This window comes from Sminthopsis crassicaudata, chromosome 2, assembly GCF_048593235.1.
Source record: "Sminthopsis crassicaudata isolate SCR6 chromosome 2, ASM4859323v1, whole genome shotgun sequence".
Taxonomy (NCBI): Eukaryota; Metazoa; Chordata; class Mammalia; order Dasyuromorphia; family Dasyuridae; genus Sminthopsis; species Sminthopsis crassicaudata.
Window position 1 is genome coordinate 262758424 of NC_133618.1, and position 16944 is coordinate 262775367.

At 32.8% G+C, this 16944-nt stretch overlaps 1 protein-coding gene across 1 annotated transcript in view; it reads right to left on the reverse strand.

Moving 5' to 3' along the window:
* RYR3 (ryanodine receptor 3) overlaps positions 1–16944 on the reverse strand; it is a 753032-nt gene that overhangs the window by 271943 nt on the left and 464145 nt on the right. Inside the window, 5 exon segments of the mRNA XM_074289179.1 lie at positions 6788–6953; positions 11539–11702; positions 12778–12814; positions 13548–13723; positions 15165–15373. Of these exon segments, the coding sequence (XP_074145280.1) occupies positions 6788–6953; positions 11539–11702; positions 12778–12814; positions 13548–13723; positions 15165–15373 (752 nt within the window).

Here is a 16944-nt window from a genome sequence, read left to right on the forward strand (position 1 = left end):
ATAAACTTTAATCTCACGTATTGTTCCAACTTTGTCCCCTACTTTTTCAGTGTGAAATCTCCACTCAAGCCAAACAGATCAAACTCAAGGTTTACCAAAATACCTTATATTTTTCCAGGAATGCCAATTATTAATTTAATGAATACATATTAGATTCTATGTCCAATATATTTGGGAGAATACAAGCTAAACAAAATATGATCCTAGACCTATGAAGAAGCATAATGTGATTTATGAGATGTATAAACAACATAAAAAGACTTAAGCTCTTTAGGGAGGCTGTGAAGTATACAAAAAGAAGAAATAATATAGGCAAGAGGTACTGAGGATTTCAACTAGATGATAGCAGTAGGAATAGAAAAGGGAAAATAATTAGAGAAATATTGTAGTTACAACATGAACTGAATTTAGCAAATGACTAGATGAGGGAAATAAGGAAGAAACATAACTCAAAAATTGCTATTGATTGGGATGGAGCCAAGATAACAGGATGAAAACTAGCATTTCTGCCTAGTTCTCCCAATAGGCCCATACTCCCAATGTTAACATTGAAAATGTGCCAAATGAAATTCTAATGGGGAATGGCAAGAATAAGTCACAATTAATCATTTTTAGGTAAGAATAGCTTCAGAGGTCAAAAGGAAAGGCTTATAGACACCAGGTGTAGACACAGTTAGCCAGGAATACAGTACCACAGCAGTAGTAACCACTTGGTAGATGGAAGAAGCAAGGGGTTGTGGCAGCAACAACAGTGGTAGGAAGCTCAGGTGTCATAGGACAATAAAAGGACTGAACACCTTAGCAAAAAGTTGAAGGGGACTCAAGTACTAGTATTGGAAATAGGAATAGATGCTATATGAGAACTCTTTCACTCATTACCCAGTTCTATATCTTAGTTCCACATTAGAGAGGGGTGGGACAAGGGATCCTATTTGTATAAGGAGAAAGCAACAAATATCATAAACATAGCTGAGTAGCTCTAAGCTAAAGAATAGAGACTCTGTTCTCACTCTTAGTCCCACATGTAAGTTTACAGTGGAGTAAATCAGTGCAGGAAACGACAACCAAAGGGGAAGCTAGCAGTTTTGTAGATCTGAGCCTGTAGAACTTCCCACCAAGCTGTCTGTGGAAACTCAATCACATATAAGCCAACAGATTAAAATCAGATCAAGGATTTGAAGAGTACAAACCAGGAGAGCAGTGAACATGTCTCTCCCTGGACCATATTACTTTGACAGCACTAAAATCTTACAGGGACCACAAATGAGCAGCAGAAAGCCATTAAAGATAGAAGATAAAGACATTTCCCCTGCATTCCTTATCAATACCCTCTCCCAAAGTGAGCAGAATTCAATAAGGCATTAAGTCCAAAGTTGGTAAGATGGCTTGAAAAAACAAACACATGACAAATAGGATCCTGAACATAAAAAATTACTATGAGGATGAGGAAGCTTAAAAATATCTACAAGCGGGTGATGGAACCAAGATAGACAAGTGAAGCCAGGAGGCTGCTCAAACTTTTCCAGTTTGCCTTAAAAACCACATGAAATCAAGTCTCTGAGCAGAATCTAATGGAATGAAACCATTCCAGCTCAAGAAAAATTGGAAAAACTTTAAGGAAGGTCATTCTCACTGGTATAAAAGGGGTATTCAGCCCAGCTCAGACAGAGTCTGGGAAAGGCAGTGAGAAGATCTTAATGATAGCAGATAAGCAACTGATGCTTAGTCCTGGTTCAGTAATAAAGCAAACCAGTAGGGCAGTCCCTAGGCCCAGCTCAGAAGGAAAATTCTAAGAAACTAGACTATTTACTAGAAAGAGCAGATAAAGCTGCCCTCTGCAAACACAAGGGGGCCCTGTGTTTAAAGCCAAGGCTTAGAGCTGCACAGGAAGTTTGGGTCAGTATTCCTTTTACCACAGGAGCACAGCCATACTTCAAAAGAAAAAAAAAAAAAAAAAAAAAAAAAAAGGAAAGTGAGCAAGCAAGAAACAGAAAGGAACTTTGACCACAAAAAACTACTATGGTGACAAAGCCAAGACACCAATTCAGACGAGGACAGAATGTCCACAGATGAAATATCAAAAAGTGATATTAATTGGTTTCAAGTCCAAAGAGATTTATTGGAAGCACTCATAAAACACTTTTAAAGGCAAATAAGAGAGGTAGAAGAAAAAATGAGAAAATAAATGAGGTATACAAGAGAGAGTCAATAGCTTAGAAAAGGAAGGCAATTCTTTAAAAAATAGAATTGGTCAAATGCAAAAAAAAAATTCACTGCAGAAAACACCACATTTAAACATAGAATTAATAAGATGGAAAAAGAGATATAAAAGCTAAGTGAAGAAAATCACACATTAAAAACTAGAATGGGGCAAATGAAAGCTAATGTCTCTACGAGACATCAAGAATCAGTCAAACAAACTCAAAAGAATAAAAAAATGGAAGAAAATGTAAAATACTTCAATGGAAAAAAACAGTTGACCTGAAAAACAGATCCAGAAGAGACAATTTATAAATTATTAGTCTATTTGAAGGCCATGACTAAAAATAGAGTATAGATAACATTCTTCAAGAGATCATCAAGGAAAACTGCCCTGATACTCTTAAAAAACAGAAGGGAAATAGTCATTAAAAGAATCAATTGATCACCTTCAAAAAAGATATTCCACAAAGAAAACTCCAAGGAATATTGTTACAAAATTCCAGGATCACAATTGCAAAGAAAAAATACTTCAAGTTGCCAGACAAAAACAATTCAAATAATAAGGAATAACAGTCAGGATTATCCAGGATCTGGCAGCTTCTACAATAAAAGATTGGAGGGCCTAGAATACCATATTCTGGAAAGCAAAGGATAAGGGTTACAACCAAAACTTAACTATCTAGGGAGACCAAGCATTATCTTTGAGGTGAATTGATAAATCTTCAATGAAGTAAAAGCCTTTCAATCATTTCTATTGAAAAAACAAAACTAAAAGAAAATATAATCTTCCAACACAGTATCCTCCCAGAGAATGGGCGTGGGATAATGCAAGGGCTTCTGGGAAGAACCACTTCAGCCAATGGGCTTGCTCCTTCTATCAAGTCAACCTGAGTTCTCACCTTATAATTGTCCAACCTGAATTCTCACCTCGTCACTATCCAGACAACCCGAGTTCTCACTTAGTAATCCTAACAAGTATCCAAGAGAAGTATAGAAAGGCAAATAGGGGGAAATATGTACTATTTAAAGTTAAACTGTTTACATCCCTAGATAGGAAAATTATATCTGTAACTCTTGAGAACTATATCTGTCATTGGGGTAGTTAGAGGCGAACATCACATGGATGGAAGATGTGGTTGTAATGGACTCTGATGTGGTGATATCAAAGAAAAAGACATTAAGGGTAGGAAAAGGATTGTACTGGGATTGTAAAGGGGAGGTATAATGGGACAAATTAGATCACATGAAGAGGTACAAGGGAAAGAGCGAAGGAAGATAAATATTATCTAAAGTTTGATCTCAATTTTGGCTCAAAGAGAGAATAACTTAATATTCAGTTGAGTATAGAAATTTATTTAACTCTATAAAGAAGTAGGAGGAGAAAGGAAAAGAAAAGGGAGGGACTGGGTATAAAGGAGAGCAGAAATACTAAAGAAAACAGTAAGAGGAGGGTAATGGAAGATAAGATAATGGGTACTGTGGGTTAAAAAAAACACCAAATCATTTCTAAGGACAGAGTAGATAGAAAGAACAAAAGTATATACAGCAAAGAAAATAAGATGGAGGGAAATAAAAAGTTGGTATTCATAACTGTGAATGTGATTGAGATGAACTCAGCCATAAAACTGAAGTGAATAGCAGAGTGTATTAAAAAACAAAATCCTATATCTTGTTTACAAGAAACACATTTGACATAGAGAGAAACGTGGTAAAGGTAAAAGACTGCAACAAAATTTATTATGCTTCCGCTGAAGTAAAAAAAAAAAAAAAAAAAAAAAAAAAAAGAGGAGTAGCAATTCTGATCTCAGATAAAGCAAAAGTAAAAACATATCTAATTAAAAGTGATAAGGATGGAAAATGAATCTTGATATAGGATACCATAAACATGAAATAGTAACGATATTAAATATATATGCACCAAGTGGTAGAGCATTCAAATTTCTAGACAAGTTACTAAGCCAATTACAGGAAGAAATAGACAACAAATCTATATTAGTGGGGAACCTCTACTATCCTCTCTCAGAGTCAGGTAAATCTAACTACAAAATAAATAAGAAAGAATCTAAGGAGGGTAACAGGATCCTAAAAAATCTAGATAGGATAGACCTCTGGAAGAAACTGAATAGAGATAGAAAGGAATACACTTTTTTGTCAGCAGTACATGGCACCTACACAAAAATGATCATATATTAGGCCATAAAAACCTCACAATCAAATGTAGAAAGGCTGAAATACTAAATCCTTCCTTTTTAGACCATGATACAATAAAAATTATATTCAATAAAGGGGCAGGGAAAGGTAAACTAAAAAGCAATTGGAAATTAAATAATCTAATTGTAAAGAATGAGTGGGTAAAACAACAAATCACAGAAACTCCATAATTTCATCCAAGAGAATGACAATAGTGACACAACATATTTAAACCCTATGGGATGCAGCCAAAACAATTCTTAGGGGAAATTTTATATCTCTACATAGATACATGAATAAAACAGAGAAAGAGGAGATCAGTGAATTGGGCATGCAACTAAAAAAAAGCTAGAAAAGGAACAAATTAAAAACTTCCAATTAAATATCATATTAGAAATTCTGAAACTCAAAGGAGAGATTAATAAAACTGAAATTAAGAAAATGAACTAATTAATAAAATTAAGAGTTGATTTTATGAAAAAGCAACAAAATAGATAAACCTTTCATTAATTTGATCAGAAAAAGGAAAAAAAAATCACCAGCAACAAAAATGAAAAGGGAGAACCTAACCACTAATGAAAAAGAAATTAAAGCAATAATAAGGAACTATTTTGTCCAACTGTATGGCAGCAAGTCTAACTGAAATAGATGAACATTTACAAAAATATAAATTGTACCAATTAGCAGAAAAGGAAATAAAATACTTAACTAGTTCCATTTTAGAAAAATAAATTGAACAAGACATTAATGAACTCCCTAAGAAAATCCAGGGTCATATGAATTTATAAGTGAAGTCTATCAAAGGTTTAAAGTACAATTAGTTCCAATACTATGTAAACTATTTGGAAAAAATAGGTAAAGAAGGTGTACTGCCAAATTCCTTCTATGACACAAATATGGCACTGATATCTAAATCAGGAAGAGTCATAATAGAGAAAGGAAATTACAGACCAATCTCCCTAATGAATATTGATGCAAACATTTTAAATAAAATATTAGCAAAAAGATTATAGTAACTTATCAGCAGGAAAATACACTATGAACAAGTGGGATTTATACCAGGAATGCAAAGCTGGTTCACTATCAGAAACACTATTACCATAATCTAACATATCAATAACAAAACCAATAGAAATCACATGATAATCTCAATAGATGCAGAAAAAGCTTTTGACAAAATACAGCATACATTCCTATTAAAACACTGGTGAACATAGGAATTAAAGGACCTTTCCTTATAATAAAGTATTTAAGCAGTATTTATCTAAAACCAACAACAAGAATTATTTGTAATATAGAGAAACTAGAAGCATTCCCAATAAGATCAGGGGTAAAATAAGGATGTCCATTATCACTTCTATTATTCAACACAGTACTAGAAATGTTGGCATTAGCAATAAGAAAAGAAAAAGACATTAAATGAATAGAGTAAGCAATGAGGAAATAAAACTATCACTCCTTGAAGATATATTTTTAGAGAATCCAGAAAATCATCTAAAAACCTGTTCAAAATGATTAACAGCTTTAGCAAAGCTACAGAATATAAAATAAATGTTAATGGACCATCAGCATTTCTATATATAACTGACAAAGCCCAGCAGAGACAGAAAGAGAGATTGCATTTAAAATAACTGTAGATAATATAAAATATTTGGGTATCTACCTACTAAGACAAACCCAGAAACTATATGAACACAATTACAAAATTCTTCTCACACAAATAAAGTCAGATCTAAACAACTGGGAAAATATCAACTGCTCATGGGTAGGACAAGTGAACATAATAAAATTAACAATTCTGCCTAGATTGGTCTATTTATTTAGTGTCATACCATTCACTAATAACACTTAGAAACAGTGAGCAGGCATTAATAGGATTTGTCATCCATCAATCCCAAAATCAAGTTCTTAAAAGATGTAAAGGTGATTTTGATTTCAAGACGTCATAGTGTGGCTCAGTCCCACTCTGCTTTCTTCTGTTTAACTGGTCTGTAGCCCACCTAATTGTTTACTTGCTTTTAAAAATTGTACTTATTTAAAACTGAAAAAAATCATTTCAGCATAGAAATCAGATGACATAACAAAAATAAGAACAACTGAAATTTAAGGAGAAACAGAAAATGACTATACTATATCATTTCAATTTCTACATCCTTGCCAAGTATAACTGCATTGTGGAAAAGACATTATTACTAAGATTCTCTAAGATATAAGAAAGACATAGACACTGGTGATTATAGTTTAGAAGTCTTTTTTCTAGTGCTATAAAAAAGCTACTACAACTAAAACTATTTTCAATCATATAAGAGAGATATGAAACTAGAATATTGATGCTTTACAAAGCATATATGCACTGTTACTATTCTCTTCCACTTTGTTCAATTGCTGCCAATACCTGGTAACAGGCTTCCAGTTCTTTTCCATTGGCTGAGAAGGATATCATCCCTGTGGCCAAGTCAATGAGGCAGCCAATTTCCAAGTCTACATTACTTCGACTCGATCTCTGGGAACTGGTGATTACATCTCCACCCCAAACCATGTAGCAGTTGCTACGCTTTACACTAGGAACCAAAATCAGAAAAAAAAAGAGGATTAAAAGGTACTAAGGCTAGCCTCTAGGATCTAATAATAATCAAATTTGAGTAATGATAATGACATGAGTAATATTATTTTACATGTGTATCCCACATTGATCAATTTGAATAAATTTTCCTAAAAAAAAAAGCTATCCTTTATCATAGTTCAGCAAACATAAATCATTACTCTCTATAGACAAGTCAAAATTTGAAGTTGACCTATCAACTATTACCTAAAGAAATGATTTGTAGGCATTTGATTTATTATCATAAGAAGGCTGTGAGATAAGGTAGAAATGAAAAAAAATGAAGCAACAAAATTATGGACATGCTTAGGGAATGATATAAAGACAATGATATAAAGAATGGTATATCTAGCATTTAGGTCAATAAAGCAGGGGAAAATGTAGTAATCTTGTCCATATTTTTTCTAAGATTTAGCCTTATTAAACAAAGCTAGAGCACACAGAATTTGTCCTTGGAGAATCTTCTAATTCTTTTGCTGGTATTATCTTTCTCCATGATGCTCTGGATTAGAATCAAATTACAAACTATATACAGTATGATGATACTTGTTTCAGAGATATTTAGATTTTAATGAGAGTTCTTGAGGACCAAAAGTCCTTATGTAGTCAAATAATTCAATTGTAATTAGATAATTTCAAGGCCTAAAGATTATTGTGACAAGTTTTTGAAGACTATGCCAATGAAGTCTAAAGCACCAGAAAAGCTTCAATCACTGTCCTGGTAACAGACTACATCAACTATTTGAGGACTAATCTCATTTTGTGTGGGGAGGATGGTTAAGAAAGTTTTTTGAATTTTGAAGCAGCATAGACCCTCTTATATCTGAGGGTCTTTTATACATAGGTTAGCTGCAGACCAATCCATGTTTCTTACCCTAGCCCACTTTTGTTTTGCATCATGAAATTATTGCTTCATCCTTCAAAAGTGAACTTTTAGACTAAGCTATTTTATCCTAATTGTTAAGGATCAATTATAGCTAGTCTGCCTCAGATTCAACTATGCATCCGTAACATATTCTTCTTGTCTTATTGTATCCATTTTTCTACTGCCTGGGTAATATTTCCATGTTTTGTTTGGGGAGTTGTAACCATATCTACAAATTGCTTCTGAAAGGAGAATGTCAATTGATTTTCCTATTCTTCCATTCAAAGGGCTCTGTCAGTGGGATACATCAGTTGTGATGGGAGATTTTAGGAGACAGATCACTAGAAGAGATATCTTGGATACATGGAAGACATTACCTGCACAGACACTTATAGCAATATCTATGCTAGTTAAAACTTGGAGGTGTCCAGTGGAAGTACTGGGATTAATCTAAACTACTCTATTAACACCAAACAATACTGAGGCTTGAAAAGTGTGAAAGTTATTTCTTCCATAATGATGTAGTTGACAGAGATTGAAAAACTTTGCCCACTATCACCATTACAATAATCTTGTGTGGAAGAATAAAAAAGGTGAATAGCACCTGGAAATTTTCAATGGATTTTCATCCAAATGTTATGGCTGCTCCTAATCTCATCAATATAGCCTAGGTGTTTTGTGAGTAATAATGGCATTGGCAATTAAGGAGGCTCAATTCCTTATGTTAAATGCTTTTTAAGCCTTAGCTAACCAGGAAGCTATCAATAGTTCAAGTCTTAGATGCTTGAAATAGTTGTCTCTACAACAGCTTCACTCCCTTTCTTGAGAAAAGAAAATTACCTACCCTATGTGGAACAGGCTCCAATAATGTTTTTTCCCCCCTACCTGTAACTGCAATTAATTAGGAATAATTTGTCTACACCTGGAATAAGTCCAGTATATCTTTACCATCCTTACCTATTGCTACCTGAATTCTCCCTTATGCTACTACCCTTTTGTGCACAGAGACTTAAAAAAGGTTCACTTCCAGAGGCTACTGATGTCTACCACTTCATTGATACCTACCATTTCATAGCTGATATAGAATTGACTAAATCAGATGAGGCACGGATGATAGTATGACCTAAATCTTGGTGTTAACTTAGGCCCTGGAATATACTGTATATAAAAGGCTTAAGACTTCTTAATTATTTTAGTACAGAAAACTCCATCTATGATAAGGCTCATAGGTGTTATCATTTGTACATATAGGCCGGATGATCTAGCCCTATTCTCATTTCTACTACTTTCCATCAGGAGATCCATTATAAATTTTGTCTGATATCACTGATGACAAGGATCAAAAATAACATTTTTTCCAGGGTCCGTTATATTATTTTTTTCTTTCTTTCTTTTTTTCTTTCTTCTTCCTTCTTTCCTTTTTTGTTCAGTTGTTTATTTTTAACACACACTAAGCTCCTATTCTATTGCTAAGTTCACTCATCTCTGGTATCAAATCTATCAAATAAAAGACAAATGGGCCATCTAAAAAGAAGAAGCCCCCTCAAAGAATTTTAGTACTTTGCTATAAACGGTGGAACTGTTGGAGCCTATTCCACATAGGGTAAGTAATTTTCTTTTCTCAAGAAAGGCAGTGAAGCTGCTGTAGAGACAACTATTTCAAGCATCTAACACTTGAAATATTTATTGATAGCTTCCTGGTTAGCTAAAGCTTAGAAAGCATTTAACATAAGGAATTGAGCCTCCTTAGACTTTATATACTTTCTCTGCTGGAGTTCTAATCAATCGATCAAGTGTGCTATTGTGGCATTAAGTGCAGGTTATAAGAACTGCCACCACCTGAACAAATGCAGTATTACTATATTTATTGTAAAATACCTTTTTGTAATATATTAAGTAAACTTTTTGTTCTTTCCAATTTTGAGCTTCAACCAACAGAACTTAAGTAGGGCGTGCCAAAGAACACCAGATTGTTAATGTTATACCTAAAATAATGTATCCAGAGCTAAATATAATATTCCAAAGGTGGTATACTAGATTTGACCTTCTTAGTCCTTGACACTTGATACTTGAGTTGACTTATCTAGAATATGGATTTTACTACAACTTCATGATATATTTTATACAAATTGCTGTATAGTTACTTCTACTTATGAAGTTAATTTATTTATGGAACTAAAGTATAAGACATTACATATGTGCTCATTTAATTTAATGTTTTAAATTTATAAAATATTCTGGTCTTTAATGCTTTCGGGTCCTGCTTTTATCATCTGGTAAGTTGCTTATCTGATTGAGCTTTGTCAGGTACAAACTTTATGCAAGCATGCCATGATATCCATATTCTTGATAAAAACTCAAACAGAAAGGGACTAAGAATATCAATCACCCTCCCATTTCCATCAAAAGAATTTCTACTACATTGACAATTATTCATTAATGACTATGCTTTGAGTGTGTCTATTTATCAATTCCCAATTCCACTTAATTACGCTATCATCTAGCTCATATCTCTCCAGCTTGCCTATGGAAATAGTATAAGAAAATCAAAAGTTTTCCTAAAACCTTGGTTGATCTTTATCTATAGAATCTCCTTGATTGACCTATCTATTTAGTATAACAGAAAAGAAAATAATATTTCTTTTTTTTATACAATTCAGGTTCCAGTGCTTGAATTGTAGCTAAAGGTGCTTTCTACAATCACATATGCCCTTCTTTGGAATAAAAATGACCAGCAACAGGAATTACATCCTTGCCTGCTGCTTGGATAGTATAAATCTGTTGTCAAAGTGAAATCTGTTTATTCAGCAGTCCCACAAATTTCCTGGGAATCTTTATTTCCCAGCACAATGTTGTTGAAATAATATGTTAATGTTTCATGTTTTAAATGTTTGTCAAAATACACTTATGACTTTTATGTTCTAAGCATTTTTTTGTAGTAGAAATAGATAATTGAAAAATAAATAGGTAAAGAACTATAAAAATACTAAGGTGTAAAGGTAAGAAAGTACTAAGAATCACCAATTTTAAACCATCCATAGATGTTAACTTAATAACTAGTACTTTAAATATGAGATCCAGTGAATTGCTATCCTACTAGCAGCATGTAACCATATCGCTATTTATACCCTCGTTGTAAATAAAAAAAGAAGATATAAAAAGATTGTTGCTAAATGAAAAGATAGTTTTTAGGTTCTCCTTAATAAGGCAGATTAAGGAGTTTGTTTCATCTTATCCTCAAAGGCAAAAAATAATATAATTTCAGGGGATATTTGGTAATTTTGATTTGCTACTTTCTGAATTTGCATAAGCAATAAACATCATAAATACAGCATATATTATATAATAAAAGCTATTGGAGATGACAAAGGGGTAGAAAAAGAACTTGATAAAATCTTCTAGTGCCATACAATATATAATTAATTATTCAAAGACTTCAATTTAAAGGTGAGCATAAAAGGAAGATAGAAAAAAATAAGTTGGAAAATTTGGTTCAGGATTAAGAAACCCAAGAGATTAAAAATGAAAAAAAATTTACCAAAGTTTTACCTTGATATAATTACTCTTAATATCACATCCAATTTAGGTGGGGTGAGTCAATGGAAGTAGGTGTGAAAGGGAAGAGATTTGTGGAGAAGCCTGTAATAGGCACATGATTTTTGATGAGAGCCCCATTTACCTTTCATGAACTCGGCCTCTTTCATCTCCAAGAGTCACAGTCACTGTGCAGTTTTTATTCAAGTCAAATTTCTCACTGTATAAGTGGTAGTCTGGTGTCACCCATCCAACCCAGGTATAGGAAGGGTCTTGGCCAGCAAATATGCGCACAGAATAATAGCACTGCTGTGGAGAAAATAAGAAGAGTTAATTAAAAAAAAAAAAAAAAAAAAAGCAAAAGCATTGTAGTATAAGTTCTAGAGCACTGACATTGATTGAATACAAAAGCAATAAGATGATAAAGTATTTGGGGCTTTCTCTGTAGACTTTTACTATGTGGTGATTAATTGTCTCATATTGTATTAGGTGACTGTATATATGAAATATAGGTTGACTGGAAAGTGTGGCTTCCTAGTTGTTGACTTCTTTTTCTTTTTCATTCTTCAACAGCTGTTGAAAGTACCATTATTCCCTTCCTTTTGCTATAATATAATAAAGACCAGGAACAATCATTCAGAATAGTTTTATACACTTAGAAGAGACTATTGACAAAGCACATCATTATAAAGTGCTAAAAAGAATTTTAACTTTCACAATGGCTGAAAGGTTTAATGGCTGACATAGCTTTTATTCTGGTGTGCTAGATTAACCACAAAGTTACTGAAGAGAAAAAAGCAAAACTCTTATTCAAATAACAGTATTTCCTTTATATGCATGTTCTATCAGTAGTCTTCAAACTTTACTGATGTTAGACTTCTCTCTGCATAATGGTTTCTTGTATAACTTTTTAGAATCTATATTCCTATAATGCAGAGAGGGGAGTGAATTGAATTCCTTTCAAAAGATTTTTTAAAAGCACTGATAACTACCTATGATAAAGAGTAAGGAATTAAGAGGCATTACTTTACTTTTTCATAACACAGTTATAATATAATTTATAATAAATTATAATATATAATAAATTATTAAATTATGTATGAATACATGTATATACACATATCTGTATATTTATATGTTTTTGTGTGTAGTATTTTACATATGCTGAAGTAACCCTTATTCTTTGGATTAGCTTCTCACTGCTTCTCCCTACTTAATTACTTTCATCATCTTTAAATGGCAGGAGGGTTCTAGGTAACTATATATCAAAGAACAAAGAGAAGAGTTACATGAAATCCTAATTTATTGTGTGAGTCAATCAAACAGGTAATATTGAGATAAAAAATCAATCAATGTAAACCTTAAGTGGGAAAATATTACTTACTGTTGTTGTATGAGCAACTATTTCTTGTATCTGTTTCCTGGGGGAGGGAAATAATCATGTTTTAGTTATTCACCAGTTTAGAGAATCCAGTTGATTAACATTCAGTTGACTTCCTTTAATATTATGTTAAAATTTAGAAAACTGGAACATGACTATTGATAATGTTAGCTGGTCCTTGGACTTTGCTGTAAACATGTCACTGCCCATCTTCCCTCTGAACTACCTATGATTTCATAATATCTAGTATATAATGAGTTTCTATAGGGAAAAAAAACAAGTCAATTAGAGACTTTTTTTTTTTAGAAAAATATGCATGACCATTGCTAAAAATGTGCTAAGATTGAGGCAATATTTCCAATACATCAAGCTTAGTTTAATATTGATGTTTTCTGTCCATGTGTATTCATGCTAGGAATTGTTTCTTAGTTTAGCTTAAAAATGTAGTCTTTGTTGCCCTTTATAAGTACACAGTATCACAAAAGGGCAACAAACACAAGAAACTTACTTGATATTTTGCTCTAAAAAAAAGAGGAAAATGATATGGAAGCGGTCTAGGAAACAAGATAAAGAAAAAGTAGAAATCTCACCACAGAAATATCTCTTTATATAGTTTTCAATTAGACCCTAAAAAAAGTCTCTCAAAATTCATATATGTGTGTATGTGCGTACATGCATATGCATTTCCTTCCATCCATTTCAACATATAATCATATATGCATGCACACTTTTTCCCCCACACCTGTTAGAGTAAAGTAAAGGATACATTTTACCTTTTTTGAAAAATGTCACTTTCCAAGCCCGTACTATGGTGAAAGGAAGAATAGCATTCCACAGGCATGCTCAGGCGACAATAAATCATATTAGCACTGCTATTCTGTGTGCCAAATGTCTTATGGGTGACTTTAAGGCATGGTGGAGAATCCATTGTACCATCAATCCTTGTAACCTGAAAACACAATATTTACAATGGAGCAATTGGGGGTCTGAGACCCTATTTTTTCCTTTCCATTATTCACTATGAGTTTTTCTTTTTTTTTTTAAATGAATTTTTTCTTGTTTACTTATAATTAAGAAGAAATAGTGATTCTCCAAATATAACCACTAAAGTTACTGTGACTTTTCATTGTTTTATGAATGTTTCTGATGTAAAGTTTATTTTTGCAGAGTCAAGTAGGAAGGAGTGTAAAGTTATCTCCAATATAAAATCATTCTAAATTATTCTACCTAAAAGACTGAAAGATGTTCACCTACGAAGGAGCAAACAAATATAACAGGAAACTTTTTATTTTTCTTGACTCTTTCATCTGACTTCTTATAGAAATGAAGAAATAGCTTTAGAACTCTTAGGTAAACATCTACTTATATGTACACTTCAAATGCAATTTCACATTTATGCCATTAATGTCAAAGCTATGGATAAATAGCTTACAAAAGATTCATTAAAAGGGCAGACATTTCATGGAACAAGCAAGGGAAAAAAACTAAATTGCATCCTAGAAACATAGGAAAATTAAGCTATGTTTAGTAACACATTTTAAATCTTGGGATTTTCACCTTCTCTATGCTTAAATAATGATCAGTGAAAGTCTCATAAAGAACAGTTCTGATGAAGATGATAATACAGGATTAGAAGGTTGGGAAAATGTGAGAAATAAAGAAAAATGGTATAATTTATAATGAGAAAAAAAAGCTAGAACACTAATAATTAATAGTACAGTAGAATTGTCTTGTTTCCCTTACCACAAAATTGTGGCAAATTTGGGCTAGATGAGTACAATTTAAGGCATTAATTAAATTGGGCAGTTGAGTTAAATTCCATCATTTTAATTTAAATCAACAAATATTCACCAGAAAGTCTACTGTGTGAAAATGTACTATTTTAAATATTATTTTGGTAGTTTTATAACTTCCAGAACTTCTATATTTTTGAAATAAAAGGAACTACAAGGACATATGTCATTTCCTAATTCACATTATCATAGAAAGACATTATCATGGTGTGGTAAAAATCAAGTTAGGCCTGAAAGTTTGGGTTATAAGCATATAAGGACTAAAAATCACAAAATTATAATACTCAGTCCTGGTATTCCTGTGAGTAATTGATGATCTTGACTGTTGCATACAACATCACCATGATGGAATAGACTTAGAGGGGAGAGTTTTATAGGTATGAGCAATCTGTTCACAAGATTGTGTAGTTATAAAGATATAGCATTTATAAGCTTTAAGATATAGCTTTTATAACCTCATGCTTATAATTGTCACAAAGGGTCAAAAGGAAAAAGTATAAGGAAAAGTTGTAATAATGTTATACTTTATGCAAGAATCTAGCTGATGACAGGGATTATTGTCTTAGCACATCAAATTCCTTTCAATATGTATCATACCTCGATATGAGTATGATCCTTTGGAACATTGACAAATGTAGGGAGGCGTTTGCTAAACCACATAGCAACATCTCTGTTCATGTTGACAGCAAAAGGCTCAAAACCCTCCTGGAGGCCACACATGGTGTAATACTTGAAGGTACTGGCATCCATCCCCAGATTCATGCGGCCAATCTGAGACAAACCCAGGGAACATATGGGAACAAAACCTATAGAACAGAAAGAAATCACAATTTACCCAACACGATCTATTCTCTTGAGGTTGGTGAGAAAATCTAACCTTTCCACATACTTACCCACAATGGAACCTAGAGAAAAGCTGATGTTTTAGCATCTTAACATTTTCTCCATAACACACAATGTTAACAAAAAAACCAGTGTCTGAGTTCAAAATGATTTGGGGAAAGCATTTATCACATAAGTTTCTTAGTGATAAAAACAAAGACAAAGTAGAAAGGTAAAAGCAAATATAGAAGAAAAAACTGATTTTTCCTGTTATTTCTTGGGTGGGGGGGAGTTATGTAAGGGTTTACTTATGGGAAGAAATTTTTTTTAAATCATGAAATACTAAATTAGAGAAGATGACAAAAAAGTTAAGTGAATAGGGTCTTTTCTTTCTAAAGCACAGGCAACATACATGATAGTATCATCATTAATCTACTTTATTTGGTTGTATGGGAGGGAAAGAGATAAGGTATAAGAAAAGTCTTAAGTATCTTCCTTTTCCTTCCTATAGCTGTCTAATTGTTTCACCAAGATAGTTTCTGAATCTGAGTTAGGATTCAATCAAAATCACTATTTATATATGACCAATAAAATTCAGTCTGTTTAGCTCTTACTTGTATTAATAATTGTGGCCAAATAGGCCATGGAGGGAAAATAATAAACATCTGGACACTAGAACAAATTGGATAAAACATTATGGAGCAGGGAAGAAGAGAATGAAAGGAGGTTTTTTTTTTTTCTTTTCTTTTTTTCTTTTGGGGTGGGGATTTATGGCTAAAGGAAAATTTATCTTGGGAATATTTAAAGATAACTTTAAAAAAGCCTCTAGTTCATAATGAAGACTATCTTTCATTGAAATTAAAAATTAAAATATAACATTTCTGGAATAATTTACATAGCATATTGTACCCAAGGCGTGCAACCTAGAATTTAAAATTAAGTCAAATAGAGCCAGATAAACAAATCACTGAAGAGGGTAGGTTGGATACTTTTAGAGATGGAATTATTCCTTCTAGACAACAGCTTCATTTAGAAATAGGTAATGGCAATAGATTGAGTTGGTGAGGTAAAACATTACCATAGTTTCTATAAGTGCCCTACATTTTCAAGAAGACCTGAGTTCTGCCTCTGATTCATATTAGTTTTATAGTCTAGCTACTTAACCACTCCAGTGATACCTGTCTACATTGTAAACTTACAAACTACAAGTGAATTGCAAGTCTGCATTAACAGAAGGAAATTTCAATTTCCTACCTAGATGAAATCATTGGCTATGCTCAAAACAAAACCCCATCCATAGATAATTACAGACTAGTGAGTTAGAAAATTTATTGGAAATATTTAGAAATATTATTGGCTAGGGCACAAATAGATGTTCTACTAGAAGCTGTTACCACAAGAAAACTAAAAGCAAGAGTTTCTGCTAACAATGGGCAATCCAACTCAAAAAAAAAAAGCAAACCCAGTGGTTTTTTTCCTTTCTTGTCCATTGAGATGACTATGGAATAAAAGCATCAGGGGGTAGAAGTAAAAGATTTTTTTTAAAGAAATAGCA